At 45.2% G+C, this 27,380-nt stretch overlaps 1 protein-coding gene across 1 annotated transcript; it reads left to right on the forward strand.

Annotated features, from left to right (window-relative positions):
* The first annotated feature begins 341 nt into the window (after nucleotides 1-341).
* LOC145354062 (sialic acid-binding Ig-like lectin 13) lies at nucleotides 342-27,075 on the forward strand. Its single transcript, XM_080205191.1, has 9 exons — nucleotides 342-428; nucleotides 1,097-1,178; nucleotides 11,143-11,511; nucleotides 15,892-16,176; nucleotides 16,825-17,106; nucleotides 18,925-19,021; nucleotides 20,119-20,203; nucleotides 20,525-20,632; nucleotides 25,213-27,075. The coding sequence occupies exons 2-9, from the start codon at nucleotides 1,139-1,141 to the stop codon at nucleotides 25,318-25,320; spliced, it is 1,374 nt and encodes a 457-aa protein (XP_080061317.1). The 5' UTR covers nucleotides 342-428; nucleotides 1,097-1,138; the 3' UTR covers nucleotides 25,321-27,075.
* The last annotated feature ends 305 nt before the right edge of the window (nucleotides 27,076-27,380 follow it).

Here is a 27,380-nt window from a genome sequence, read left to right on the forward strand (position 1 = left end):
CTGTTACACATGAACAGTAGGAGGCCCCATTCAGCCCTTTGAGACTGTTACACAGGAACAGGAGATCCCATTCAGCCCCTCGAGCCTGTTACACATGAACAGTAGGAGGCCCCATTCAGCCCTTTGAGACTGTTACACAGGAACAGGAGGAGATCCCATTCAGCCCCTCGGGTCTGTTACACAGGAACAGGAGAAGGCCCCATTCAGCCCCTCGAGCCTGTTATACAGAAACAGGAAGAGGCCCAATCAGCAAAAATTTCAGCATTGAAAGGGTTACCAATTTGCTCACACGAGAAGATTTTCACACTTTATTAACAAGCACTTCCCATTTTCTCTCTTAGTGACACACAGAGGAAGCAGCACAGGAAGAGGACATTCAGCCCAAGCAGAGTGGGTCAGCGGTTATTCCCCAGTCAGACAGGTCCTGGGTAAGTAACAGAACAATTAGGATTCACTTCCACGATCAACATTGTCCTTTGTTGATGTTGTGACTTTATAAAGACAGATTCCAATAATGGATACCTTTTGAAAGATTTCTACTGACTATTGAGATCTGCGTGTGAGGGTGTCGTACAGAACATCTTTCTAGTTCAAGGGATGAGCAAAGTGCACATATACGAGCTTCAGTGAATAATCCAGTCAACTGCTTTCAGCCCTTTGACTGACAGAGTGCCGCACCGTCAGAGGGTCAGTGCTGAGGGAGTGCCGCACTGTCAGAGGGTCAGTGCTGAGGGAGTGCCGCGCCGTTAGAGGGTCAGTGCTGAGGGAGTGCCGCACCGTCAGAGGATCAGTGCTGAGGGAGTGCCACGCCGTCAGAGGGTCAGTGCTGAGGGAGTGCCGTACTGTCAGAGGGTCAGTGCTGAGGGAGTGCCGTGCCGTCAGAGGGTCAGTGCTGAGGGAGTGCCGCACTGTCAGAGGGTCAGTGCTGAGGGAGTGCCACGCCGTCAGAGGGTCAGTGCTGAGGGAGTGCCGCACTGTCAGAGAAGCAATATTGAGGGTTAATGCAGTACTGTGAGCATGTTTTCTTGAAGCAGTTCTGGTCTCTCAAGAGCTGTCGGACAAGAGGTGAGGTCTCATTAACTCCTTTCTCTTTCAGAGCTTGAGAGTGAGAAGCTGGTGAAATATCTGGGACTGGACAATGATCGGGAAATCTTACTTCCTCCTGTCAGTTCTCCAAGGTAATATCATCATCAGCTCGGATAGATTTATGGTTAATTGTCATTGTAGAAGGTGATTCTTATTGAGCTCTGATTGGGAAGCAATTCAGCAGTGACCCAGTGTACAAACTCACACCCAGTCCCATTCACCCATCACCTCTGTGCTCACTGATACGCACTGACTCACCATCAGAAAACACCTCAAAATTCAAATTCAGTTCCTTACGTTAAAAGCTCTCCAATATCTTTGTAACCTCCTCCAGCCCCTACACCCCTCCCTATCTCTGTAACCTCCTCCAGCCCCTACACCTCTCCTTATCTCTGTAACCTCCTCCAGTCCCTACAACCCTCCCTATGTCAGTAACCTCCTCCAGCCCCTACAGCCCTCCCTATTTCTGTAACCTCCTCCAGCCACTACACCCCTCCCTATCTTTGTATCCTCCTCCAGCTCCTGCACCCCTTCCTATCTCTGTAACCTCCTCCAGCCCTTACACCCCTCCCTATCTCTGTATCCTCCTCCGCTCACTACATCCCTCCTTATCTCTGTAACCTCCTCCAGCCCCTACACCCCCCCTCCCTATCTCTGTAACCTCCTCGAGCACCTGTAATGCTCCCTATCTCTGTAACACTCCAGGATCTCTCCACTGCTCCAATTCCAGCCTCTTGACCATCCCCTGATTTCTTCGCTCCACCAATGGTTGCTGTGCCTTCAGCTGCCTGGAGGGACTCAAACTCTGCAATTATCTGCCTAAACCTTGAGGATGAACATTTGGAGTGGGTGGTGGGCGAGTTGCAATGTGAAATTCAGTGCAAAGTTGCTCCGACCAAAATGCAGCAACACTTACAACAGGCAGTCAGTCTGGCCTTCAAACTTCCTGCCTCATCTGACCATATTCACAGCCAAGATCAAGCGAGATAACTGAAAGATTGTAAAGACAAGGGGTGAGAGCAAATGTACAAAGATGACAAATTTATAGAACTTGGTTGTTGTCTCTCAGGTATTGCGTAGTTAAAACTCAGACAATTATGAAAGATAGGTTGGAGAAGGAGCCATTTAACCCATTGTGTTTGGCCATTGTATCCAATCAGTCGCACATTCCTAGCTGTAAGAATTTATAAATTCCCTTGTTTGAAAGAGTTGACTACCTGAAACCTCGGACTCTGAACTGAGAGATCAACTCACTGGAGCACTGGTCACTGAGTATTTTGTTCAGGAGATGGCTGGTGGTAAATTGCTGAGTTGTTCGAATCCCAGATAACTGGCCTCAACTTTACTTTTGCAATAATGTGAGAGAAGGTTTGAAATCCAGAGAATGATAATTTTCCTGGACATTTTGTGATGATTTTAACAAAATAAATGTTTGTTAAGAGATATGGAATATCTCAAAGGAATATGCTGGAAAAACTCAGCAGGTAGCATCTTTGAAGTCTGTATAACTTCTTCAGATATAAAGAGAGGAACTGGAAATACATTTAACCAAGACAAAGGAGGGAATTTTCCTAAATTGAACAAGGGCCGAAAGCAGGTGAGAAAAGCATTGTTTAGCCCACTGACAGCGATGATAGGTTGCCATGCCACATTGTATAGCACTTAGGCAAAAGAATTTTAGGCCATGGGATTCATACCGGCTCAGTGGTAGCTGGCAGTCTCTAATTTGCTTGCATTGCCGTTACCTCAGCGCATTAATGATGGGGGTGCAACATTTAAAGGTCACCCCAGCTCTCACCAGCCATTTCTCCTTGGTCATCAGCAACTGATGACTTTAAGGAAGGCTGCCCCCCCCGCCGTGTTTATTGATGATTTGCCCTGAGACTGCTGAGTAGTGGAGAGGAAAGGCGTGAAGTCCTTGACCCCCACATATGAAGGAGAACTGTGAGCTGGGACAGCAAATCAGCATGGGAGGCATTGGCAACAGCTTTTAATACCAGTGCATTGCAGAGATGGATTTGATTTGATTTACTATTATCATATGTATTAGCATACAGTGAAAATTATTGCTTCTTGCGTGCTATACAGATAGAGCATATCATTCATAGAGAAGGAAAGGAGAGCATGCAGAATGTAGTGTTACATTCATAGCTACGGTGTAGAGAAAGGTCAACTTAATGCAAGGTAACTCCACTCAGAAGTCTGACAGCAGCAGGGGAAGAAGCTGTTCTTGAATCGGTTGATATGTGACCTCAGACTTTTATATCTTTCTCCCCAATGGAAGAAGGTGAAAGAGAGAATGTCCGGAGTACGTAGGGTCCTTAATTATGCTGACTGCATTTCCGAGACAGCGGGAAGTGTAGATAGAGTCAATGGATGGGAGGCTAGTTTGCGTGATGGATTGGGCTACATTCACGACCTTTTTGTAGTTCCTTGCAGTCTTAGGCAGAGCAGGAGCCATACCAAGCTGTGATACAACCAGAAAGAATGCTTTCTTTGGTGCATCTGTAAAAGTTGGTGAGAGTCGTAGCTGACATGCCAAATTTCCTTTGTCTTCCGAGAAAGTAGAGGCTGGTAGATTGCTGGTGATCTGGACCCTTTAAAACATAAGCTTTCGACCCTTGATCCCCACTGATGTAGGTAGGGGCATGTTCTCCACTACGCTTCCCGAAGTCAATGACAATCTCCTTTGTTTTGTTGATGTTGAGGGAGAGATTATTGTTGCCGCACCAGTTCACCTGGTTCTCTATCTCATTCCTGTACTCTGTCTCGTCATTGTTTGAGATCTGACCCACTATGGTGGTATCGTCAGCAAACGTGAAAATTGAGTTGGAGGGGAATTTGGCCACACAGTCATAGGTGTATATGGAGAATAGTAAGGGGCTGAGAACACAGCCCCCTATTTTGTTTACGGATAGGCATCCGGTGCTGGAAAAAGTTGAATGATTTCACTAGTTCTGCCAGGGTAAGTTACTCTTCTCATCACTTTCAATTCACACACCCATCACATCAACCGGGAGCTCACTTACTGCCAGCTCAAGGGACACCACCACTCGCTCTCCCACGCACATCTGCATCTTCCCTACAGGTAATTTCCTTATCATCTTGCTGCTTCTGTTCACCATCTGCACATGTCTGGCATTTTTATCATCTGCCTTAGCATGCAGGCTCCTTACGTCCTCTCCATCTGTTTTCATACACAATACGTTGAAACAATAATCAAAAGATCCCAAATGGATATCTGAGAGGAAAATCTTTGCAGATTCTGAAGAAAGAGCCCTCTCACTGTCCGGGGAGAATGACAATCACTCCTGTGTCGATGACGAGGTGGGTGGTGATAAACCCAGTGGAAATCTAGCACAGCACCGTCCATTACACAATACTAACGTGAGTCATGTCTCCTGTATCTGAAGACGCCCGTCATGCGCTAATCAAATCTTTGTCTCGCATAAGGAGAACAGCCCAGTCTAAGACAGCTCTGAGCAGCTGAAGCACAACCTGGGACCATTCACCCTGGTGACTCTGACAGCCTATTGCCTATTCAAGTCCCCTCTTCCTCTGAGCGCCTCAGCTCCAGCTCTACAGGCTGAGGTAGGTGGCTCTGCCACACAGCAGGGCCCTGAAAGCAGACCCTCCAGGTATCAGCCCTCCAGAGGGTGCCTGCCAAGGCCATTACAGACAACAGGATGTGGCAAACAGCAGGGCACCTCACCTCTGCTGTGGATTTTGAGAAAACACCTAGACATGGCATCATCTTTATGTCATCATTGGCTACATGTATAGTGCCGGAAGACTGGAAGATAGCAAATGTTGTCCCCTTGTTCAAGAAAGGGAGTAGAGACCATCCTGGGAATTATAGACTGGTGAGCCTTACTTCTGTTGTGGGCAAAGTTTTGGAAAGGATGATAAGAGACAGGATTTATAATCATCTAGAGAGAAGTAATTTGATTAGGGATAGTCAACTCGGTTTTGTGAAGGGTAGGTCATGCCTCCCAAACCTTATCAAGTTCTTTGAGAAGGTGACCAAAGAGGTGGATAAGGGTAAAGCAGTGGTGTATATGGATTTTAGCAAAGCATTTGATAAGGTTCCCCATGGTAAGCTCCTGCAGAAAATATGGATGTATGGGATTGAGGGTGATTTAGCAGTTTGGATCAGGAATTGGCTAGCTGAGAGAAGACAGAGGGTGGTGGTTGATGGGAAATATTCAACCTGGAGTTCAGTTACCAGTGGTGTAACGCAAGGATCTGTTTTGGGGCCACTGCTGTTTGTCATTTTTATAAATGACCTAGATGAGGGTGTAGAAGGATGGGTTAGTAAATTTGCGGATGACACTAAAGTTGGAGGAGTTGTAGACAATGAGGATGGATGTTACAGTTTGCAGAGGGACATGGATAAGCTGCAGGGCTGGGCTGAGAGGTGGCAAATGGAGTTCAATGCGGAAGTGTGAGGTGATTCACTTTGGAAAGAGTAACAGGATTACAGAGTATAGGGCCAATGGAAGGACTCTTGGTAGTGTCGACGAGCAGAGAGATCTTGGTATACATGTTCAGATCCCTGAAAGTTGGCATCCAGGTTGATAAGGTTGTTAAGAAGGCGCACGGTGTGTTAGCTTTTATTGGTAGAGAGATTGAATTTCAGAGCCGTGAGATCATGTTGCAGCTGTACAAAACTCTGGTGCGGCTGCACTTGGAGTATTGCGTACAGTTCTGGTCGCCGCATTATAAGAAAGCTGTGGAGGCATTGGAAAGGGTGCAAAGGAGGTTTACCAGGATGTTGCCTGGTATGGTGGGAAGGTCTTATGAGGAAAGGCTGAGGGGCTTGAGGTTGTTTTCGTTAGAGAGAAGAAGGTTAAGAGGTGACCTAATTGAGGCATACAAGATGATCAGAGGATTGGATAGGGCGGACAGTGAGAGCCTTTTTCCTCTGATGGTGATGGGTAACATGAGGGGACACAGCTTTAAATTGAGGCATGATAATTATAGGACGGATGTCAGAGGTAGGCTCTTTACTCAGAGGGTAATAAGAGTGTGGAATACCCTGCCTGCAGCAGTTGTGGACTTGTCAACTTTAGGGCGTTCAAATGGTCATTGGATAGGCATACGGATAACATTGGAATAGTTTAGGTAGAGGGTCATTAGGTTGGTTCCACTGGTCGGCACAACATCGAGGGCCAAAGGGCCTGTATTGCGCTGTAATGTGGCAGTGGGGTTGGAAAGATTATGACGATCTTGTTACACAGCGTGGGCACAGGTGTTAAGCACTTGCAGATACTGTCCACCTCTTAATAAATTCTCACTTATTGCATCTTCTCAATGGCTCCTTGTTCTGCTGAGGCGTCTTCCTGTAGGGCCGAAAAGAAAAGCTGATTCCTGTACCACAGAGAGGCCAAGTGCTCAGTCCAGAGCTTCCTTTGTGTGATCTCTGCAAGATTGCCAGCACATTGGTGGCAATCCTTCACACTGACTGATCATGCCTATTTCTCATAGGGAATGAGGATGTCTCCCACATTGTACAGAGATACCATCACTCATCCCAATCATTGACAATATGTACTCTCTGTACATTACCCAGCTCCTTGTCTCCAAATTCAATTTTCCTCAGCCTCTGGTGACACTGAACCTCAAGGTTCGCCTTGATTACCAAGAATGAACTTAGACCAGGGGAGCTGAAACTCTCCACGTGACATGATGCTGGTCATTGAGAGCAAGCGAGTTCCAACAGCCAGATAGGAGTCGGACACTCACAGCATCTCTTTGAGGATCTGTCCCCACTGCAGGTCATCTTCCTCCTGCAGCATAGGGACTGTGGTCAATGCTCCTTCTCCAGCTCACCAGCCTTATCACTAACGGTACGAGCTTCCAGCAGTCAGACGGAAGAGCAATGTTCACAGAAAGGACATGAGGATGATGGGATGTCCTCACTGGCTGACCTCATCACTCTCTAAGAATCTGGTGGCAATAAGCCCATCCCAAGCTCGTCTGCCCCCTCTGGCCATCACCATCGCCTCATGGCTTGCATTCTCTCCCTCCAGGATCTCCTCTTTCTCGTCCATCTCAACGTTCTCCTCATCCAAGGAAATGTTCCACTCCACCATCTCCTCCTCGAGGTGTTCCTCTTCTCATTGAAGCACCAGGTTGTGTAGGTCCCAATAGGCCTATGCATCATAGCCTCTGTGGACTGCACTGCAGGGTTCCACCAGGCCGCTCCAGGCACTGGAACTAGCTCTTCGCTATCTCTATGGTCTGTTCCACCTCATTGTATTTAGTCTCAGCTGTACTCTGCGACCTCAGCATAGTGTCATTAGCTACATAAGAACATAAGAACATAAGAAATAGGAGCAGGAGTAGGCCATCTAGCCCTTCGAGCCTGCCCCGCCATTCAATAAGATCATGGCTGATCTGTTGTGGCTCAGTTCCACATTCCCGCCCTCTCCCCATAACCCTTAATCCCCTCTCTTATCAAAAACCCATCAACCCGCTTCTTAAAAATATTTAGCGAGGCAGCCTCCACCACTTCAACGGGCAGAGAATTCCAGAGATTCACCACCCTTTGAGTGAAGAAGTTCCTCCTCAACTCCGTTCTAAACTGACCCCCCTTTATCTTGAGGCTGTGCCCTCTAGTCCTCCTCAGCGGGTATCCCTTGTCGTCAAAGAGTCAACCCTGTAGCTGACGTAGAATCTCAAACATGCCAGGGATCTTAGATCAGCTTAGGATGTACATGTTGTTCCCATAGAACAAAGCACACATCTGGAGGATTGATTGTGTGTGATCAGTTGAACATTTGGAGTGGAAACCCTTGCGGTTCACCCTGCACTCCTTGAAGCCATGGGGATCTGAGGGCCACGTGAGTGCAGTTGATGGCACCCGGCACTGGTGAAAACCCAGGCATCTGGGTGACTCTCATTGTTCCTGCCTGATCTGAGTTAAAATGGACAAAGTTGTGTGCCCTCACAAAGTTCTTCACCTCATGGATACACTTCTCTGCAGAGGCTTATGGGATGCCACAAGTCAGTCCTGGATCCCAGGAAGGAACCAGTCACATAGAAGTTGAAAGAAGCTGCGACTTTCAAAGCCTCAGGCAGTGGATATCTCTCCAGGTCAACTTTGTTCCACGCAACTTGACAGAGGGACCACAACTTTAGCCACTCTACTGCATCCTGAGCTCTCATCTCTGGTGCAGGCTTGTCTCAAGCTTCACTCCAAAGCCCAACGGGTCAATGGGGCACCTGTCAAAATGCAACTCAGTGCACCTTTTAACATTCAGAGGGTTCTCCTCAGGCAGTGTGCCTTTGAAAACGGTTCAAGAAGATGTATGTACTTGCACAGTTGAACAAGGTGCAGCACTCACTACACTATAGCACTCACTCAATGTAGAGGTCAGTGCACCATAAGTTAACTGCTGTGCAGCAATCAGTGGCACTCACACAAATCAGCTCTGCTGTAGTGGGCATAACTGGATGAGTCGTTAGCCAATAGGCATGCTAACTGAGTTGTAGCTGAATGATCTGAGCTGCAACAGAATGTTAATGACTTACACAACTGATTATTAGACTTACTCTTGTCAGCAATAAGCCTGCAGAGTGCCCTCTCATCCTCATTTCCCCCTCCCACAAAATGTGAGTGCATCCATCAGCCCCTGATGACTGACCAACCACCCACTGGCCCACATTTCTCATTGTGGCTTATGGCCCAGGAGCAGAAGGCAGCCTCAAGAACTGCGATTTTAACACTGATTGTCTTCCCCTTTTGGCCTGTAGTCTTTCTCCCACTGCCCCCTAATCTTCTCCCCAGAGGGCCTGGGTCATCCTCCCTCACATTGAATCTCCCTTATGTCGCCCCAAGGCCTTTGCCCCTCTTCATTAAGACATTTGCCGCTAAACTCCGAGGCCTTTGCGCCTTAGCCCTGTGGCCTTTTCCCAGATCCACGTGTGGCCTTCCCTGATGCCCATATGAAAAATTGGTGCCGTTTCATGAGCTGTCTGCTCACGTGCGAACTCTCCCTGGAGGTGCCTCACCATTGGCTGCAGGGGGGGTCTTCCAGTTCCGCCCAAGTTTGTTATTTTGCATGGCTCGCTCACCCTGTCACAGGGAATCCATCCCCAGCGCCACCTTCGACATGACTTGAAGATCTCACTAGCGGGAGGAGCTGGAAAATCCCATCCACAATATCACCAATTTAAAGGGTTGCAAATAATCTTAACTACCTTCAGAGCTAACTTGCTCCAGACTGCTGCACAACACCTTGTAGATTTTAAGATCTATAAAAACCCAGTAACTGTTGCCGCACAAGGCAGCTATGTCTGTTGGGACTGCTTCTGAGGTAAACCAGCAGCTTGCTTTCCAAATCAGGCTTTCTCCGCAGAATCTACTCACTGAGTTCTTTTTTGTTTGGGAAGGTCTACAAAACAGCTCTCTGCAGAGGTTTAAATTTTCTCCCCTTTGATCTTTTCCTTATTTGACCGAGCTTCTTTAGAACTGCACTCCCTCAGACTTAATTACCCTGATCTCTGGATTTTAGCTTTTGGATTTTAAGAGTGAAGTAAATTCACTCGGTGCATCTCTTCTTCGCATCGCTTTCTCATACCTTGTATTTCTTCCTTTGAACCCTTAACAACCTCTTCAGATCTATTCATGTTCTGTCCCCCATTGTTAGTAACTTGCCTTTGGTAGACATCTTTTGCAGTGTATACACTTTCAGCCGTATATCAAATGAACTATTTCTATTCACAATCACCCTAACCCTGACTTAATTAGGTTACATTTTCCTACAGTTTTACAATGTATAAGCAGAACATTAACAACAGAAAATATTCTGATTTATGGTGTTTTCCTGATATTTTCATGATGCCAATATTTTCCTGCCAATATAAAACCATAGAATGATGCAGTGTTAAAGAACGCCATTTGACCCATCATTCTTAGGTTTAACTGTCAGAGAGTAATTTCTGTGAAAAAAGCCTGATTTGAAAAGTTATCTGCTGGTTTACTCAGAAATATCCCCAAGAGACATACTGCCTTGAGTGGTAACAGTTACTGGATTTTTATAGATTTTAAAATCTTTGAAAGAGCTTTCCAATTATTCCCATTCCACCCTGCTCTTTCCCCCATGGAGCTGTATATATTTTTTTCAAGTATTTATCCAAATCCTTTAAGTTCCTATTGAATCTGCCTCCACTGCCCTTTCAGACAGTACCTTCCAGATCACAGCAAATCACTGTGTAGAGTAAAACACAGTCCACCTGCTCAACGGTGTTGCACTTACAGTTAAGGGAAGATGTGGAGAATTACACTCATTCAAGTGGATCGTCAGAACGGTTACATCAGGACACTATTCGGCCCACTGCCTCTGTGCTAGCTCTCTGAAAAAGCAATTCACCCAGCCCCACTCTCCCCCTCTGCCTTCTCATTCCCCTGCACATTCTGATCCAATTCTCTTTTGAAATCTTCAATTGAATCTGCCTTCTTCCAGCTCTAAGACAGTGGATTCTTGATCCTAAGCACTCGCTGGGTGAAAAAGTCTTTCCCTGTGCTGTCATCACCTCTTTCACCAATCATCTTTGATCTGCATCCCACTGGTTCTTGATCACTCTACCAATGAGAACAGTTTCCTCCTCTCTACTCTTTCCCAGAGCCCCTCGTGATTTTTCAACACTTTGATCGTCTACTTCAGACAATGTGAATCCAAAGCGATTTCTTAGACATTGAGGATCCAAGATATTCCTCAGACAATGTGAATCCAAAGAGATTCCTCAGACAATAAGGATTTGAAGAGATTTTTTGACAATGAAGACTGGCTTCAGTAAACAGGGTCCTGAGGACCATGAGTTAATGCAGAATGAATCTGTCCACTCCTGTGTCCAGGATTCTCTTTCATCTATTGGGAAACCTTGGGCAGTTCCTTACGTGCCCTGTAGATGGTCCAGACTACAGCCACTGTGCAGCAGTGATGCAAGTGAGTCGGGGGGGAGGGTGGGGGGAAAGGAGGGTAGGCTGGACATTGAATCTAGTGGATCTACAATCCATCCAGTGTTAAATGTTGATATTTCTCTCCCCAGTTGGACTGTCACAAGAGTGGAAAGGCAAAACTCCACGAGAGGTTATAGCGCAGGAAGGTTCATATGTACAGATCCCATGCACTTACACTTATCCAAAAGATTGGGAAAATAAGCCTCGAGGTGGTGTCTGGTTTTATGCTGAGAAACAGATTCCCTGGGCTCCCCTAGCCTTTCACTCCAAGGATCACAATCATGAGTGGCCACGGTTCCGCCATCGGACCCGGCTGTCTGGAGAACTGAAAGATGGCGACTGCTCCCTGATTATAAACAATGTCAAATATGAAGATGCAGGGCCCTATTTTTTCAGAATAGAATTTGACAACGGTCCCAGCCATAACTATTACCCAGCAACACGGCTTTGCGTTTCTGGTAAGTGCTGTGTTATAATTACTCAATAATTCACATTCAACTCTCAATGGGAAATAACACAAATTGTGGCAGAGATGGGATGGGGTCGGGGTGGCAATCGGTCAGTGTGGTTGTCCAGGGATGGCGATCGGCCAGTACACCGATCATCCAGGGCACTGATTGGCAGGTGGTGGGGCAGGGTTATTGGAGAATGGGGGAAGTGATAGATCTGCCAGTGCACTGTGTACACACTGCACAGTGCACTGGGGGATTGGAACACATGCACAATGGTGCTCTGAGTTCAGTGCCAGCTTCCCTGTCCACCCCCTTACTGGCGAGAATCACATTTTGCCTCATGTATTTTCTAAATGATTGCAACTGGGAGCTTGACCGAAAAATGGAAGCAATTCTCTCCCATTTTCACCTTTGTTAGAATTTTTTGGTAATAGCGCCCCCTCACATTTCTGCAGCACATTTCACCACCTCAACATGTCCCAAATCAACTGAGAAACAATGAAATATTTAGGAGTGTAGCAACAAATCTGTGTGTCGCTTTATCCTACAAACAGCAATGAGATAAATAACCTGATCATCTGTTTTTGCTGCTGGGTAGGAGATGTTGGTTTTGAACTTTTTTTTCCTGCTACGGACAGGGTTGATTTTAACTATGAAGTGATTTTTGAGGAAGTAATTAGCTGGTGCTGTCCAAGGTGTAGCTGTTCCTCCACCCTATTATTATCAATTCAAGGCACTCTGGGTGAAAGTGTATGAATTTCAATGACAGACACTGAAATTAGCAAATTATTTGGTTTGATTTATTATTGTCATGTGTATTGGTACACAGTGAAAAGTCATGGGGATGATTCTCCCCTTGGAGATTTCAGTGGAGCCCAATGCATGGGGTCTGCGCTGGGTGTCCAGCCCGTTAGCATCTACCAGTGGTGGGTTTCCAGTAGCTTTATTTCTGCACCGGAAATTGGCGGGGAGACACAGGTATTAAGGAATGACATCTAGCATTGCCCCTCCTCCATCAGAATGGTTCATTCCAGCAGCATATAGGGTAACTCCCCATTTTTGGGGAGCTGGAGACCCAACTCCACAGGAGCGAAGGGGGAGAAATCAGAACCCAAGGGGCCGGACAGTGGGGAGGGTGCCTCCTGGGCATGGCACCTTGGCAATACCAGCCTGTGATCCCTGGCATAGCCCAAGAGACAAAGTGCCAATGCCCAGGGGGCATGGGGCAGGGCAAGGTGGGGTGAGACCCGCTGTCAATCTGCATCGGGATCGGTAGGGGAGGGAGGGAGGGAGGCCAGCGATTGGGGCTGGCCATTGGGGTGGGGGTGTGTGTCAAAGTTGTCTGGGAGGGTTCTGGACTGTCAGGGTTGGAGGCGAGGAACATAGGGGCTGGCCTGGGGCGGTCTGGGAGGCCAGCGATCAGGGGGTGGGATGAGGCATCGGCAGGCCAGCAACTGGGCTATCTGGACGCTGGCAATGGGGGAACCACTGCGCTTATGCAGATCTCCATGTCGCCAGATTGGCGCATACGCAGCTGCCCACTCAGCGCTATGCTGCTGGCCTCTTGGGCAGGAATGGGTCCCACCCACAGATTTCCAGAGTGAATCACGCTGTGTGATCAGAATGTCGGACATTCATTCTGGAAATCATGCTAAAAAAAAGTGGGATTTACTCCCATTATCCTGCACCTTAGAAACTTAGAATTTTTTTGGGGAAAACCCACATTTCCCAATAAATAAACCTGAAAGTAAAGATGGATTCTCAGAGTTATGATCCGATTTTGTGAATTAAACCAGTTTCATAGAATCCATACTGTACAGAAGGGGGCCATCCGGCCCACTGAGCCTGCACCGACAACAATCCCAATCCCTATCCCTGTAACTCTGCGTATTAACCCTGCTAATTCCTCTGACACTAAGGAACAAGTTAGCATGGCCAATCCACCTAACCCGCTCACCTCTGAGCTATGGGAGAAAACTGGAGCCCCAGAGAAAACTGAGGCAGACACAGGGATAATGTGCAAACTCCACACAGATAGTGACCTGGGTTCCTGGGATGATGAGGCAGCAGTGCTAAACACTGCGCCATTGTGCACAAAGAGAGCAAAGATCATTTTTTTGAAATTTTCTTACAGTGGGTTCTGCTAGTGCATAAATTAAACTTTATTGGACACCTTCTTTGCAAAAGTGTCAATTTGCAAATACAGTAGGAAGATGACTAACTAAATTATCACAATCGCTTATTTGGAACTGTGAATAGACACTGATGCACAGTCAGATGATACAGTGGCCATATTGGTTCCTTGCTACAAGAAACAGCAGAACATTCAAACAGGTTTTTAGAGACATATTCAGAGTGTTGGGGCCCAGATCAGAAACTCTAAGGTATTTATGAAGTTAGACTAGACCCCAACTTTTCCTTTTGATTTTAGCATTAGGGTGTTTCACTCCAACTATGATCTGATTGACCCACTAGGACGGGTTTATCAAAACAAACTTTATTTAAGAACACAGTTAAAATATAACCAAATTAATTAGCCCACCTTTTACCAATTAAAATACTTCAACATGGTAAAGTATAGGTTTTAACAGCTAGATATCTCTGTTGTTCCAATGTAACCAATATCCCCACAGCCTTTGACCTTTGCTCAGAATTAATTAGCAAAAAAAAACAATAATGCTCATGAGGTGCTAGATTTCCAGTTTGTTAACATTTCTGGACAGAGATCTAGACAGCAGTTTCCAGAGAGGTCTATATCCTCAAAAAACAGAACTTCAGAGAAGTAAACCTAGCATTTGGTAGCTTTCAGTCTCCAGGCTTCAGAGGTAGAAAAGAATACCTTTATCTGGAACTCCCAAACAGCAATATCCAGGGAAAGTGACTTATCTGCTGTCAGATTCCAGTTTCTATCTTCAGAGAGGGGAAAATAATTCAACTCAAAAGCAGCACCTAAACAGCAACTCAGCTTGAATTCTCTGTATAAGCCCAGCTCCACTCAGTTGTATGATCTGACCTATCAATCAACCTATTCAAATCCTACTCTGCAAAACTCCAGGTGAACCACTCAAAACAACGGAACAACATTAGTCTAGAATTAAGCAATTATTTTAGCAATTAGAAGCAGTTATGCTGCTGCAGTAATAATCCAGGATGCTGGTTATAGACAGAACAAAACTAATAATACAAAAAACTGTGAAAACAGATCCTGCACAAGAATCATGACAAAAATACATTTCTTAAAGGCACAGTATTGTCACAAGACACAGTCAGAATTTCATCAGAGAGAAGAAAACCATTGACCACTGCAGCCAGTTAAGCAGCGAAGTAACTACCCACAACACCTTGAAAGAGAAATTAAGCCTCTCTCTCCCCCCAGTGGTTGTACCTGGAAGACAACCTGTGAAATCCATCTCTGGGCAGATCAACTTGAGGAACATTCGTAACCACTAAAAAATCTCTGCATTTTAGAAATATTCATTTCAGCTAAAACTTAACTATGAAACATTAAGCTTGCACTGAAATTGAGACTGATTTAAATTCCATTTTCATTGTTTAGTTTCTTTTTGTGTGAGGACGAGTTGTGTGAGTGAAATGTCACCTTTTTGTTAACTTCTGGAGCAAATGCACGAGAAATAAACAAATCTTCATTTTTAAATACATGAGCTTGCTGCTGTCTTGTTTAAATTGATGCAAGTCCTCCATGGGTAAGAAACCACATATATTCAGACACAAATATATTTGATCATGGGCAGTGAGAGGGACCACTTCAAACTGGCCTTGAAATGGGCGGCACAGTGGTTAGTGCTGCTCCCTCATTGTCAGGGACCTGGATTTATTCCAGCCTTGGGTCACTGTCTGTGTGGAGTTTGCATGTTCTCCCCATGTCTGCGTGGGTTTCCTCTGGGTGCTCTGGTTTCCTCCCATAGTCCAAAGATGTGCAGGTTAGGTGGATTGGCCAAAAAAATTGCCCCTTAATATCCCAGGATGTATAGATTAGGGGATTAGCAGGTAAATATGTGGGGTTGTGGGAATAAGGCCTGCATAAAATGTTCTTTCGGAGTTGGGACAGACTCAGTGAGCTGGGTGGCCTCCTTCTGTTGGAGTCCTATGACTGAATATTTTGTACTGATGACTCCTAGCTCTGGTCAGCTCTACAAGTGGAACTTATTTTTGACAAATGCCATATTGACTTGTTTTATATAAGATTAACCTTCAGCTTCTCATTTAAAAAAAAGCCCATCTTGTTCTCACCTGATCACTGGAAATTCAGTTCTGATTTCATCCTTGTGACAATGCTTTCTTTTGTGGGACTATGATTTCTATTTGAACTGATGCTTCATGTTATATTTATCTAAAAGGATTCATTCTCTGTGTTGGATTTCACAGATAAACCCACGATATTCCCTAATGAAATTATTTCAGGAAAGCGCGTCAACATAAGCTGCACCTTCAACACAACGTGCAATGGAACAGCACCTGTCTTAACCTGGGATACACCCACTAACATAACTGGATCAGTCTCAAACACTGTAACTCAGCTTGGTGTCACTCTGACCTATACTTCTGTTCTGACCCTGATCCCATCACCCAAACACCACGGACATAAATTCACCTGTGGAGTGAAATATCCATCTGTTACATTGGAGCAGACACTTGTACTAACTGTGCAATGTAAGTACAGATATAATTCATTCTACATCAGATATAACAGTTTAGGTTATGCACAGCAAGATCCCATCAACAACAATGTGGTGAGAAGCAGATCATCTGTTGTTGACTGGTAACAACTTACTCGAGAGAACTCTGTATTGAATATTATCAGGGGATTAATTGCCTGAGAAAGAGGGAAATCAGTTTAACATCCCCTGCGACCAAGTAGTGTTCCATCACCTCTGACCCTCTGACAGTGCGGCACTCCCTCAGCACTGACCCCCTGACAGTGCGGCACTCCCTCAGCACTGACCCCCTGACACTGCGGCACTCCCTCAGCACTGACCCCCTGACACTGCGGCACTCCCTCAGCACTGACCCCCTGACAGTGCGGCACTCCCTCAGCACTGACCCTCTGACAGTGCGGCACTCACTCAGCACTGACGCTCTGACAGTGCGGCACTCCCTCAGCACTGACTCCCTGACAGTGCGGCACTCCCTCAGCACTGACCCCCTGACAGTGCGGCACTCCCTCAGCACTGAACTGAAGTGTCTATTCAGATTCCATGCTTTTTTGAAATAACCTACATTGATATCACACCTACAACATTCTCAGGGCCTCTCAGTGTGCTTCACAATGAAAGTTAATGGATATTTATTTGTTTTTAGATGCTCCACAGAATTTCTCAATGACTTCTGCTGATATAATTAACTCTTCATCGATCAATTTAATTGAGGGGAGTTCCACAGTGATAATCTGCTCTGTCAAAAGCTTTCCAGTTTCTCACCTGACCTGGAGACATCTTAATGTCCTGATGAACAGAACAAGTTCCAACAATGAGCTGTGGTTGATGATTCCTCACGTTACATCCTGGCACACTGGAGACTATCAGTGTGCGGCAGAGAATGAACATGGAGCTGTTGAGGGGTCCATCACCATCACTGTGGAACGTGAGTGTACACAGACGTTGACATCCTGTTTTCAGTAGCTTGTGCAATTTGTACATTTTTGGCAGAATCTGAAATTATTGCATTTGGAACGTGGGGGTGAACCTTTGATGCAGTCTGTGTTGTGCAGGTGCTGCTCTGGCCTGGATGGTGTTGAGCTCCTTGATTGTTGTTGGGCTGCACTTATCCAGTAAAGTGGCAAGTACTCTAACACACCCCTGACTGGTGCCTTGTAAGAATGTGGACAATCTTTGGTGATTCAGCAGGTGAGTTACTCGCAGAATTTCCAGCCCCTGATCAGCTCTTTTAGTCACAATATGTATGAGGCTGATCCAGTTCAGTTTCTAGTCAATGGTAATTGTGGGGGATTATATGGTGATAACATCATTGAATGTCAAGAGGTGAAGGTTAGATTCTCTCATACAAACATCTGGATTCGGAGCAAAAGTAGGTCACTCAGCCCTTTGAACCTGCTCCTCTATTCAATAAGATTGTGGCTGATCTGATTCTAACCTCCTGCCTATCCCTGATAGACTTCAATCATCTTGCTTATCAAGAATCTGTCTAGTTTCACTTTTAAAATATTCAAAGACTTTGCTTTAACTGATTGTCTGTCAGGCCTTGGACATCACCCTGAGGGACTCCTGCAGTGATGTCCTGGAGCAGAGATGGTTGACCTCCAACCACCACACCCATCTTCCTTTGTGTCAGGTATGACTCCAACCAGTGGAGCGTTTCCCCAATTCCAATCAGATTCTGTTTTGCCAGAGTTACTTGGTGCCATAATCAAATGCTGTCTTGACACCAAGGGCAGCTACTCTCACCTCACCATTGGAATTCTGTTATTTTGTACATGATTGGACCAAAGCCATAAGGAGTGAAGATAAGTGGTTTTGGCAGAATCCAAGGATCAGGTTATTTCACAGTAAGTGCTGATAGCACTGTTGATGACGTCTTCCCCCACTTTGCTCAAGACCGAGAGTAGACTGATGGCGCGGTAACTAGCTGGACTGGTTTTGTAGTAAGTTCTGGAGCACAACTTTCAATACCATTGCCAGGGTGTTGTCAGAGCCCATAGTCCAGGCAGCAGCCAGTGCCTTTAACCATTTCTTGCTAACACATGGAGTGAATCGAATTGGCTAAAGACTGACATCTGCGATGCTGGAGACCACCGGGATGAATCATCCACTTGACATTCCTGGCTGAAGAAGGTGCAAATGCTTCGGCCTGAACAAAGAAGAAAAAAGGGTATAGCACAGTAACAGGCCCTTCGGCCGACCAAGTCTGTGCCAAGATAGATGCTAATGTCTAATCTAATTTTTTTTACCTCAAGGTGGTCCATATCTCTCTATTCCCTGCCTATTCATGCATCTATCCAGATGCCTCTTGAATGTTAATATAGACTCTTTGCACTGATGTGCTGGACTCCCTCATCATTGAGAATGGCGATATTTGTGGAGCCTCTTTCTCTCGTTAGTTCTTTAATTATCAAACGCCATTCATGACGGGATGTGGCAGGACTGCAGAGCTTGGATCTGATCCGTTGGTTATGGGATCACTTAACACTGCCTATAACATGCTGCTTCCACTATTTAGCATGGCTGTGTCACCTCAACTATTTGGTATCTTACTTATATATGATTCCTACTTACAGAAACCAGCGTATAGAAATATAGGATAGAAATAATGTTGAGATAAATGCAACTTGTCTCGACCTTACACATATAGAGAGATATCACTTCACAAGTTCAGAATGACTACGTGTACATCTGAGAATCATTCTAAAACTGTACTGGAATCACTTACTGGCTATTTTTACAGATCGAGATTTCAACCAATGGATAGTAGGATTGTTTGGAGCTGGGAGCACTTTGTGCATTGGACTAATTGGATTCATCATCTACAAGTGTGTGAGAAAGTAAGTGTGAAGGTTTAATTTGTTAGTTTGCACCAATCTTCTCTCTCTGTTGTGTGATAATACTGCGCCATTGATATAGTCTCTGTTTCTGTAGAATGTTTTAAAGTTGTTTTTCTTCCTACAGTGAGTCATTGTGTCTGGGAAACATAAGTTCAGATGCTGGAAAAGCTGGATAATGACTCATTCTAACCATGAGTTAGAGTTAATAGGCTGGTGTTTGTAACTATATTTAAAGTGGGTTTAATTCTATGGGAAGACTAATGCTGACTTGGAACTGAAATAGTGATAAGCAGAACTTACAGAAAAACTGTTGGAGTCTAGCCTGGCTTCACAATATACCTTGTTGTTGTGGTCCAGGAACTTAACAGTAGAAATAAGTTGCATTCCGATGCCATCTTTCACATTATAGCCATTGAGGTACTTTTCCAGTGTTGTAATGTAGGAAATGCAGTAGTTAACTTGTGTACAGCAAATTCCCACAAGTAACAAAGTGACCGTGATCTAGATAATATTTTGAAACTAATGTTAGTTTTGGAATAAACTTTGGCCTCAGGATGCTGGGAAGTGCTTTTCCTCACTCTTCTCCAATTAGCCATTGCAGAATCTTTTACAAGAACATTTGGATAAATATATCTGATCCAACAATGCAGCCCTCAATCAGTATCTGGGACTTCTATTGCTGTGAAAGGTGATATATAAATGCAACTCCTTCTATCCTCAGTGGTTCAGTGGATGCAAGCCCTTTCCATTTTCTCTGTCTCACTCACTGTCTCTCCTTTCTTCAGTACTGCTCTCCTTCTCATTCTCTCTCTCTCTCATCCTCTTACACATTGTCCAGATTCTCACATTTTTAACCAGTGCTGAGCAAGATCTGCTCCTTCCAAAAATCCACCTTCATAACTGGAGTGAGCAGTGAAAGAAAACTCTGTCAACGACTCCCCAGCTTTACACTGCAGTCACGTCACAGCGTCAGCACACAAAGGGTTAACGTTATGCTCACGGTCCAAGACATTTCAATAAAAGGCTTATTACTTGTAGTCCAGATACGCATTTTGATTCACAAGTGACTCATTAACCCTTTCTAATTAAACACACAGAGGGTGCAGCACAGGAAGAGGACATTCAGTCCAAGCAGAGAACATTGGCAGTTGCACCCCAGGCGAGCAGTCGGACAGGTCCTGGGTAAGTAACAGAACGATTGGAATTCAGTTCCACGACCAACATTGTCCTTTGATGCTGTGACTTTATAAAGACAGATTCCAATAATTGATTCCTGTCCAATGATTGATGGGGGTTGGTGGTTTGGAGGGGTTGGTGCTGGGGTGGGGGGGTTCTAGAATCTAGGGGACAAGTTATGAAGCTTTGAGCCAAGCCATTCGGGAGTGATATCAGGAAGCACTTGTTGCACAAAGCGGAGTGGAAATCTAGGACTTAATAATCTCGGCCAACATGAAAGATAGATCATGTTGATGGTTACTCTGTCCATATTTATTTCTATTACAGAAGAAAGGCAATAGGAAACAGGAAGCTAAACTGAACTGTCGTATCGATGAATGTCAGGGTCCTTTTTATGAAAACTGTGAGGTGCCAGAGGTTCTGAGAAATCAGAAAGTAAGTTAAATGCTTCAGGATACACACAGAATCCCTACAGGGCAGAACGATACCATTCAGCCCATTGATTCACACCGGCTCTCTGACAGGGCATCTCACCTGGGTTCACCCCTTGCCCCCTCCCGTCCCCTCCCCGTAACCCCACACATTTACCATGTCCAATTTACCTAACCCACACATCTTTGGACACTAAGGGGCAATTTAGCATGGCCAATTCACCTAACCTGCACATCTTTGGACACTAAGGGGCAATTTAGCATGGCCAATCCACCCTAACCTACACATCCTTAGACATCCAGAGGAAAACCTTGCCGACACGGGGAGAACGTGCAGAATCCACACTGTGACCTGAAGCCAGAATTGAACCTGGGTCCAAGGCACTGTGAGACAGCAGTGCTAACCACTATACCACTACACTCAGCCCCTCAAGTTGCCAGTTTTTCATGTGGTCGTTCCAGTTGTGCTTCTGTGATGGTTGGCACACTGAAACTCAGCACTCCTTAAACCCAACACCAATTGGATTGAGGAAGACTTAGCAATGCAAAGAGAAAGGTCAAGGTTGTAATGTTGTTAAAATCAAGCAGAGTGGGACTGTTCGGGGAGGAGAGTTTAATAAGAAAAACACACATTTGCGAATAAAGTCATTCCTGGAAATAGGATTTATAAATGAAATTAGGGCTTCTTTATCTGAATGCATAAGATGAATTGGTGGCATAAATAGGGGTCAGTGAGTTTGATCGAATTGTCATTACAGAGATAGACAAGGGAATTTTGCCTGTATTTGGTGGAATATGGCAGCAAGGGGGAAAAACGATGTTGAAGCTGTCCGCACTAACAGTGGCTTTCTCCAACAGATTGTTGGGAGCATAGGAAAAGAAATGGCAAGAGGTGGGTCCCAATAAGTCATGCTAGTGAAGCAACTCTAACTGAGTCTGCCCACCAGCAACTTTAATGCTTTATAGATCGTGGCCTCAGTGCACAAAAGATCATACGGAACTCTCCCCCACTCAACAGCCATTCCCTGGCATGGTCCATGCACTGCCCCCCAGCGCTGTCTGGGCACTGCCCCCTGGCTCTACCTGAGCCCTGCCCCCGGCCCTGCCTGGGCACAGCCCCGTGGCTGTATCTGGACCCTGCCCCCCCATCCCTTTCGGGGCACTGCCCTTGGCTCTACCTGGGCTGTGCCCCTGGCCCTATCTGGGCACTGCCCCGGCTCTACCTGTGCCCTGCCCCTGGCCCTTTCTAGGCACTGCCCCCTGAACATTGTCTGGGCTCTGACTGGACAGTCTCTGGGCCCTGCCCTGGCCCTATCTGGGCACTGCCCCTGGCTCTACCTGTGCCCTGCCCCTAGCCCTTTCTAGGCACTGCCCCCTGAACATTGTCTGGGCTCTGACTGGACAGTCTCTCGGCCCTGCCCCTGGCCCTATCTTGGCACTGCCCCTGGCTCTACCTGTGTCCTGCCTTCGGCACTGTCTGGGCAGTAACCCCTGGCATTGAAGCCTGTCATTGTCTGATCATGATCCTTTGTCCCCACGAACAATCCCTCACCTGAGCTCCTCTGGGGAGAGTCTGCCTTCAGGTGCACACTGTGTGAGGTCAGTCGCAATTCATGTCATTCTACCATCCTGCTGACGTGAATGAATTTTATTATGGGAGCAGGAGTGGTGGGTGCAGAGAGGCTGGTGATGATAATGTAGCACAGTGATGTCCCAGATGTTGAACGTTGAGATTTCCTGTTACGTCACTGATGAAAAGATGAGTGGAAAGTCTCCCCTCTCTGGTCACAAACATGATGATGGTTGTGAAATAAATATTCCAGGGTGCAGAATATTTCAGATAGACAGACAAAAGGGAAAAGGAGCTGGAATAGTCCTGACAATAAAAAGGATGACATAAGGATATTAGTGAGAAAGGATTCTGAGGTTGAGTCAGTATGGATGTCAGAAATTGGGAATAGCAAAAGTCAAAACACTTAGTGGGAGTAGTTTGTAAGTCGTCCAACAGTCGTTATTCCATTGCCAGAGCATTAAACAAGAAATTATTGGAGCCTGCAATGAAGGACATGTAGGAATTTTGGGGGCTGTTCATCTTCACATCAAGCAAGACAATCAAATTGGCAAGAATGTTCTAGAACAGGCTTGTTTCACCTTTTCACTCAGGGAGCCACTTTACAGTTTGTTCTCACTCCAGGGCGGATGAGCAAATTTCAGAGTGAAAAGGTTTGGCAGACTATTAAACTGAATCTCAAACAAATGTTGTGACATTGGGAAAAGAAAGAATTGATGAGCAAAGATAAAGCAACATTACAGCAGTAAACTGTGAATTTAACAACAGAGTCACTAGTAAAAGTGACCAGATTGTGAGAGGATTGGTCGTGTGCATGTCCACCTCGTTCCCAACATCAGGGTGCTCACTCTGAGTGTGAGTGTGTGAGTGTGTGTGAGTGTGTGTGTGTGAGAGTCACTGTGTCAGTGAGTGTGTGAGTGATTGTGTGTATATCTGTGCGTATGTGTGTGTGCGTATGTGTGCGTGCATATGTGTGTGTGTGAGTGTGCATGCGTGTGTGTCTATGTGTGTGTATGAGGGTGTATGTGTGAGTGTGCATGTGTACAAGGGTGAGTGTGTGTGTGTGATGGTTTGTGTGCGAGCGTGTGTGATAATGTGTCTGTGTGCATGTATGTACGTGTGTGTTTGTAGTTGTGTGTGTGTCTATATGTGTGCGTGCATGTGTGTAATGTGTGTCTATGTACATATGTGTGTGTGTGAGTGCGTGAGGGTGTGTGTGTGTGCGAGGGTGTGCGTCTATGTATGTGTGTGTGCATGTGTGTGTATGTATATACGTGTGTGTGCAAATGTGTGTGAGGGTGTATGTGCATGTGAGTGTTTGAGGGTATGTGTGTGAGTGAGGATGAGGGTTGGTGTATGTCTGTGTGTGTGCGTGTGTGAGTGTGAATGTGTGTGTAAATGTGTGTGTGCGTGTGCCTATGTGTGCATGTGTCTATGTGTGAGTGTGTTGAGAATATGAGCGTGTGTGTGCTGCTGAGAGTGAGAAACCTGAGATTGGGAGTAAGGCAGACACTCACTCCCACACATTTCTGCACGCTCACTCACTTTTCCTCACATTCATTCACTCACTCATTCAATCTCACACACACGTTTTGTCCCACATGCATGCTCAGTCCCACACACTCATCCTCTCACATTCACCCACTTTGTTTCTCACTCCCACACACTCTCAGTGCCTGCAGATATGCACTCTCACTTCTACACATTCATACACACACACACACACACACACATATATACACACACACATACACACACACACACACACAATCATTCTCTTACATCTGCACACAGGGTCATTCTTGCATGTAGACTTGCACACCAGCAAAAACTCACATTCCTCACCAAACACAGTCTCACTCATTCCCATATCTTCACGACACTGACTAGTCTCCAAACACCTGCCTCCCCCCCCCCCCGAACCCGACACAACTTCATCCCCCCCGAACCCGACACAACATCATCCCCCCCCTGAACCCGACACAACTTCATCCCCCCCCGAACCCGACACAACATCATCCCCCCACCGAACCCGACACAACTTCATCCCCCCCCCCGAACCCGACACAACTTCATCCCCCCCCCGAACCCGACACAACTTCATCCCCCCGAACCCGACACAACTTCATCCCCCCCCCGAACCCGACATAACTTCATCCCCCCCTGAACCCGACACAACTTCATCCCCCCCCGAACCCGACATAACTTCATCCCCCCCGAACCCGACACAACTTCATCCTCTCTGGGTCTGACACAACTTTGCTCTCCCCGGGCAGCAGCCCTGCCAGAGCATTGTGTCCTTCCACTTGGCAATCCTCAGCATACTCATTGCATCTCCAATCGGAGACCATTTCTCTCCCTCATTTTCTGCTGATAGGGAATCCATCAGCAGCAAACTCATGGAAGAAACAGCCTCTGTTTGAGCAGTGGCAATTGTAACATCTTGAATGTTACTTGCTTGAATTTTCAACCCTCTAGTCTGTCTCACCAGCCCATGGGTAATGGTCCTGGGGGAGACAGAGGGGCTTCCCTAATCAAATTGTTTCACCGTGTATTTCGCGCAAAATCTTGAGCGGCCTAAGGCTGTCATTTTCGGCTCTGAAAAGTGCCCAGTCTGGCTCAGATTACCCTGGAGGGGGTTGGTATCGCAAACATTTGTGCAACAGGTGAAGCTAGATTTTGCTGAGCTGCTGCAATGTTGTAGCAACAACAGTGGTATTCGTCACTAACAAGTTGCCATCAACAAACAGACATTCTGCCCATCACACAATTGAGCAAGGTGAGATATTCATTTCAGTGATGATGTGATGCCAGATATGTTGGCCGAACAGCCCAAAGACTGATGGATCATATCAAGTAATATGCCCCTTCATCAGTTTGCAATGGACAAACCGCACCTAAGCAGCTTGCAAAACTCAAAAGCAGTGTTTGATATTAGATGTGTTTCCGCAATTGGACAGTATAATACACAGATCACTCTGAGCATCATTCTGATATTTCTGTTTCTCTTACAGAAGAAAGATGTGGAAATGAAATCTACCCATCGAATCAATCCATATCAAGTGGATGATGTTTACGCAAACTGTGATATTGATAAGAATTCTATTTATGCAAATAAATAAACAGCAAGGGTGAGATACATAGTGTGAGAAGAGCACAGGAAAAGAGAATCATTCAAAAATTTCTACACGTTTACCTTCCTACAAACCACAAGTCCTCACTCCTAAGAAATAGTTTCCCTCTGCATAATCAGATGGAATTTCCTCACATTGATGTTATCTCACAGAGTTGAAAGAAGATCTATGTGAGATGATGCTCTGTGTTTTAATTTGTACGTGCTCCTTCAGGGTTGTCCCTCACTGTTGGAAAACACCTTCCTGTAATGATTCAGCAGGTGGTAACTGCTATGCAAATCAAATCCCAAAGGAAAACCTGGGTAAGCTCATCACAGCTATTTTCTTTTTGAATTTTGATCATGAGGATATACATGTGCTGAAGTCAGAAGCCACACCCTAAATTACAGTCAAAATATGGGGATTTTAAATATAAAATTAAAACATTTAGCAATAAAAGAAAACTTAAATGCTCAAGATTATTCTTACACAGTTAAAATTAGTGTTATAGAACATTCCCCCAAAAATAGAATTCCTAACTAGTTGACTCACAAATAAATACCCCTTTAGGCAACAATCCCTTGTAGATATTTACTCTGTTAGATATTTCGGTAATGTTGTCACAAGGCAAACCCATTGTTACTGTAGGGAAGGTATCTCACAGGGCTTCCACCTTACCCCCACTCTGCTGTGGATAATTAAGAAATTTAAAAACAAAATCTTGCTTTTTGAATGAAAGTAGACGTTGCTCTGTGTTGGCTGAAGGATGCTTTCCTTTGTCTCTTCATAGCACTTTTCACAGCAGAGAGCAGCATTACAAGAAAGCTCATATATCCTCCTCTTCCCTCTCCCACCCACAACTTTCACACCTCTCCTTCACTAGCTTTTCATTCATTTATCTTTATTCCACTACCTTTTATCCTTTCCCAAAACATGGTAATCTTTTATGTTCTCTTTCCTGTGCTTAATTTCAGATAAAACACACTTCAATAACCAATCACTTTTTTGTTGTAAATCTCTTTGTATGTCCCTTGAAATATAAAAACCTGTGATGATATTGGGCTTTAAAGAAATGTATTTTAATCATTTATCTCTGCAGGATGTTTCTAGCAGTCTCCGCCATTCTATTGGTGCAATTATGTCTGGAGCTGTGTCCTCTATGGCTACTGAAGCAGTATAGTTGATATTAATCTGAACTAATGCAGTGGTCTGTGGTTTTAGTATTCCCCTGGCATTGCAGAGTAGAGCTTTACTGGGATGATTGACAGGTCAGGTCATATGACTGGGGACTGCTAGGCTTTCACAGAGGGTTTCAGCTTAGTTGTTTTCAGATGTTAGTTGGATTGAGAGAAAGAGAGAGAGAGAGAGAGAGGGAGAGACCAGTGCCTCTGTTTTCCCTGCCTGGATTTGGAGATTCTATTGTCTAAGTGTTGCTGTTTTGGAAGCTCTAGAGAGAGAGAGGGAGGTATCCTTTACTGTCTCTGAAGTCTGAAGACTAGGAGCTACTAGAAATTAAATTTGCTTCTCTAGTTTACTGTCTTGAGGATATATTCTTCTCTGAAAATGTCTGTTTGAATTTCTGTCTACAGGCGTTAAAAGCTGGAAATCTGGAATCATTTGAGCATATTTCTATTAGTGCTAACTAATTCTGAAGAAAGGTGTGTACCTATGGGGTATTGCTTTTATATTGGAACAACAGAGATAGCTAGCTGTTATGCATTATACTGTGTCATGTTGAAGTCTTGTAATTGATAAAATATATGCAAATTCTTTCTGTATATTCTACAGGTGCTTTTAAATAAATTTTGTTTGATTAAAGCTTCCTAGTGGGTTACTTGAATCATACCTGGAGTTAATCACCTTATGCTCACCATTGCCAAAATCAAAGGGTCTAGGCTAATTTCACAAAACACCTTGGCGTTTCTAGCCTGGCTCTTAACAAACCAAACACAACAACATTCTTTAACTCCAAATGCAAATTTCTAATCATGTCTTATTTACTTGCAAAAAATTCAACTTGTCCATATTTACTTCAAGTATCTTTCACACCTAGAACCGTTTGGTATTCT

This window comes from Carcharhinus amblyrhynchos, chromosome 16 (genome assembly GCF_965287045.1).
Source record: "Carcharhinus amblyrhynchos chromosome 16, sCarAmb.v2.hapA, whole genome shotgun sequence".
Classification (NCBI taxonomy): Eukaryota; Metazoa; Chordata; class Chondrichthyes; order Carcharhiniformes; family Carcharhinidae; genus Carcharhinus; species Carcharhinus amblyrhynchos.